This window comes from Rhagoletis zephyria, unplaced genomic scaffold (assembly GCF_001687245.7).
Source record: "Rhagoletis zephyria isolate East Lansing unplaced genomic scaffold, Rhagoletis_zephyria_1.1 Rzeph_scaffold_12529, whole genome shotgun sequence".
Classification (NCBI taxonomy): Eukaryota; Metazoa; Arthropoda; class Insecta; order Diptera; family Tephritidae; genus Rhagoletis; species Rhagoletis zephyria.
Window position 1 is genome coordinate 8,691 of NW_016169603.1, and position 4,609 is coordinate 13,299.

The 4,609-nt window shown below is 36.6% G+C and overlaps 1 protein-coding gene across 1 annotated transcript in view; it reads right to left on the reverse strand.

Moving 5' to 3' along the window:
• Nucleotides 1-759: 759 nt before the first annotated feature.
• Nucleotides 760-4,609, reverse strand: part of LOC108377687 (endoplasmic reticulum metallopeptidase 1-like) — a gene marked incomplete at its 5' end in the record, with an annotated part of 6,813 nt that continues 2,963 nt past the window's right edge. Inside the window, 7 exons of the mRNA XM_017633952.1 lie at nt 760-927; nt 995-1,289; nt 1,379-1,460; nt 3,783-3,882; nt 3,957-4,100; nt 4,171-4,355; nt 4,433-4,596. Coding sequence (XP_017489441.1) covers nt 760-927; nt 995-1,289; nt 1,379-1,460; nt 3,783-3,882; nt 3,957-4,100; nt 4,171-4,355; nt 4,433-4,596 — 1,138 coding nt within the window. The remainder of the gene's footprint in view (nt 928-994; nt 1,290-1,378; nt 1,461-3,782; nt 3,883-3,956; nt 4,101-4,170; nt 4,356-4,432; nt 4,597-4,609) is intronic.

Genomic DNA, 4,609 nt, shown 5'->3' on the forward strand with positions numbered 1-4,609 from the left:
AGTAGTCCATTTGCTGGTAGTAGCTACTCTGGACTACTCGCGATCTACTAATGTAAGCCCTTTTGCTTAAAATTAACTCTGTTTGAAGTAGATGCAACCGGTTACCCGCCCTAAGCCTTAGAGCTAGCTTAGCAGGGTAGCATTTCGATTTTATGCATGGCAGCCAAACTTTCTATAATTTTTAAAAAATTTGATTTTATACAAGAGACGTATGGTCTGGTTATGGCAACTTAACGTAACTAACGGGATCTCTCTTAAAAACTATGTTAAATGGGTGTTGCTACAAGTTGAAAGCCAGTATGCCGCAACCCTTGTTTGCAGCAGAAATATATGCCCGTTCCCATTATTTCTTGAGGAAAGAGTGAGGCAACAGGCTGTGAAGCATCAGATGTCAAAAGTTTTTGGACACACACACGAAATAATGGACATTTGTTTCTTGGCCGTCATCTTGAGAGCTGCATACTAGCCTTAAAATTGGTAGCCGTTTTAACTTTTCCTAATACAGCTTTGATTAATAGAAAACACACTTCGTTTTTGTGTGAATATTTACTGGTAACACTGTACATTGGTGGACAACTAAATAGCAACGCTCTCGGCTCTGACGCCATCTGCCGGCACAGTAGAAACTAGTGCAAGCATATGCTAGGAACTTGGAGTCGATCAGTTCAGTAGTTTTCTAATTAATTAATTTTTATTCAAAGAAATACAAATATTGCTGCCACACATACATCAATACGTAAATTTCACCATTGCGACACCTCAAAATAACCAACTTTCATAGATGGCAACCCAACTCTGAAGTGTCGTATAAGCTGGAAAACTTTTTAGGAACTCTTCATAAATTTTGGTACGTTGCACTGATTGGTGTATCCAGTTGCCAGAAACAGCAATTTCTAAATTTGCCAAGGCCGACTCGTTCGCAGGTGACTGAAAAGTTCATATTAAAAAAAAAAAACATTAAATAAAAATAATAAAAATAAAAAAAAATAGGCACCTCCAAATCCATAAAAAACTCCAGTGGTTTAATATATTTGCCATATGAAAACACAAAATAGTATTCCTTTCTTTTCAACACGGCTTGGTCGAAAGACCAATTTATAATCTTAGTCGAAGCTTTTGGTTTAATCAAAATTGACAAATGATCTGGTCCTGTTAGGGTGAAATTGTAACGGTGTATGTTTGTTGCATTCAACATAGTCTTGGCAGTGAGCGCCAGGAGCGGCTTCTCGCCTGGTAGAATAGGCGACTCGTCGACGGGTAGCCAGAAACTGCCCTTTGTATAAAAAATACTTAAAAATAGAAAAATGGTTGTCAATAGTCCTTTAAGCGTCACGTCTATTTGTATGTAGTTAGGTAGTTTAGAATATTCATAGCCCACCTGGGTTTGCTGAGCTCACATGCCATTCCGTCGCTGCAAGCATCGTCAATATCGTGAGCTGCCTTAAAATGATTTATGACCTCTGAAAAGATAACGGTTCATTTATTTAGAAAATATACATATTTATTGTTTAACAGCAATTTAGGTATGCACATACACACTTAGACCTATTCATAGTTATTTATTTGCTTTTGTTGTGCACTGTGAATTATATTTTCTATCCAAAGTGTGTATACTATTCTTGCTTTCGTTCAAGCAGCGGCTTTTGAGCCACGACACAAAGGGGTAGAAGGGAAACTGCATACCAACGCTATGGCTAATTATGCTGGCTCCATGAAAACATGTCGCATATTTAACCTACTCTCAACTTTTTAAAAACCGTACCGGTGGAATCCGTAAAGAGGAGAATTATAACCTTAAAGATGGGGGGCGTATCCATAACAAGATATACAACGAGAGGGCCGCCCTTAGGGGGAAGTCTTCTGCGCTCTACTCTGAAATGCAGACAGCGCAATACCGGCTGTCAAGTATTGGCATACGCATCTCCAGATAGATAGATAGATAGATAGATATATAGATATTAATGTGAGGTGTACTCTGCGACCTGGTGGTCTATTGTGCCCTCTTCTCTTCACAACACTTCATTTAAGCTTAGATCCCTCAGAAATTTCAATAGTGCCTTCGGAGGTAGGGCGTGGATGTGCTCAAGTTGTGGACACAACGAGCCTAGACTCCTCTCACGTTTTCCATCTCCAGATACTTTGTGAACTTCTATAGAACGCCTTCTGTCTTCTAAATAGCTGCCCATGGGAGAGAGGACTTAACGTTAATCCCGCCAAGACCGAAATTGTACTGAGTATTTGCAAGAAAGTTCCGCACACCGTATTTTCAGTCATTCTCTCATAATGGGACGAGTCTCAAGCTCTCTAACGATGTCAAATATAGCGGTGACATTGTAGGCAAGAAGTAAAAATGTAATCGTAATGTTACAGATCGTTTCGGAAAAGCCTGTAAGGCAGAAATGGGCGAACTTAACCACACATACTTAGTACACTGGAACTAATCTGCGGTGGCCGGCCTTGGACAAGTTCACATATATACATATGTATATTTACGAGCAACTCAGATAGGGTGCAACCTCTATTTTAATAATTACTACCTGCACCAAATCTTTTTCCCAGCGGACCTTTACAATAAACTTCAAGCCAGCTGCAACGCAACCAGATTGAAAGCACCAGTTCTGGATTTCAGTCAATTATTCTGCTTTGACAATAGATTTTCTACTAGGATTCCAGGGAGAAACGAATGCAGCCGGATTGCAACATTCGCTATCGCTAATTGTATACTTTTAGGCGATAGTGCTGAGTGTGACGATGATTTAGCAAAGCGATTGCCGGAATTCAATTGCTGGTCTCGTTTTAAAGGTAATATTTTGGGGCTATAAAGAAAATAAGTATGTATATAAAAAAAAAAAAAAATTACATTATTTTGAAATTAAAAATATCGTAAAAGGAAAACTTATAACAATTTTTGTCAACATTTTTTTACTTACTTTCTAACTGATCTTTTAAGATCTGAAATTTTCAGAAAGATGTTTTTAGTTTTTTTTTTTGAATTATGTATTTTGAACTTGGGAACTTTTTTATAACACCTAAATAAAATTATGTTAAACAATTTTAGTTTAATTTTACTGCATAAAAAACTAGCCAGCAATTTCTATATGTACCTAAGTATGCACATTAGAGTGGTTCAAAAAAATTTTTTCCCAGATAGGGTTTGGGGCACCTTCCAAAATTTTTCCTCTTGTTAAAAGCACAAAAGGAAAAAGTGTACATATATTAATCAAACAATTGTTTAAGTAACCTAAGAGCATTTCAAATTTAAATTATCTATTAAAATATCAAAAGCTTCAGTTGTCATGGCAACAGTAGCTTTTTATAAAAACCACTAATATTTTTGCCAGTTTCACAGCGAGCCAGTAGCGGATTTCAAAGTGATTGAGCACCTTGTATTGGTTGTAGTAAAAAACTGAAAATTGGTATAGATATTTCAAATATCAAAAGAAAAAAACTAAGGTGGTGCGCCGTTTTCTAGGATGAAAATTTTTGTGCCCATACAAAAACAGGACCACTCTAATGTACATACGTTTTAGCTTTTGCGGTGTTTCCAATTTCAAAATACTGTAACTTTTTTTTGAATATTTTTAATATATGTATTTTATTTTATAGCCTCAAATATCACCAAGATGATAAAGTATGATAAAAAAGTTCTGGCCAAAATTCATCCAAATAAAAAATGGTGGATTCCAATGTTTGGAATTGACATGGATTGGTCCATATAAAGGTATGTATTTAACGTAATGATATCGATTTCTATAGCGTCATATATGTATGTAAATACGTACCTTCTGCTGTATTGATGTGTCGATCAATTGCATACACATAAAAGGCTGAATCACTGAAGAACGTACTGCCATCGGCATTGTAATATATTTGATTTGCATGCTGCATACATACAAACATACATATGTGTATATAAAGCTAAAACTGTAAATTATTTTAAATCGATTAAATCTTACCTGAACTGAATAACGTTGCGGAGCTAGTCTCGGGGTATAGGGTGAACCGATCGGTGTAATCGCCAATATAATGAAAAGTAAAGTGCTGCCCAGGAAGCAAAAAATGATAGTGCGTGATTTCCGGTACAAAAAATAGAGTGGCATCTGAAAAGGAGCTCATATATGTAAGTATGTATGAAACAAAAATGCCAGTGCGAATAATTCGTTAACTTACCAAAAATCCAGCAATGAGCAGAGAAAAGATGATGGCAACAATGGAGATTACTATATCAGGATTAAGGGTGGTTCCTATGCGTCCCATTATCGGTATTAACAAATTGTATAAAAATTGTGCCACATATGAGAAGTAGAGGAAGGATATTATTTGGCTCGCGATGACAGCGATGGCAAACCATTGACCTATACAAATGTGAATATGCGAAGAATGAAAGTTCGATCAAGTTGAGTCGTAGATATAAAAGGTATTGAAAATGTACCTTTCCCATGCAGCTTCGTAATCAAATTTATGATAAGAGGTACGGAATAAAAAAATATCGCCAACATAGGCATGAACGCCGAACGAATACTTAAAAGTGTCAAAGCGATCGTGAGTGCTATTAGAATGAGACATTGCGAGTGCATGAAGAGTTGAATGCGAAAACTCAAACAGAGTG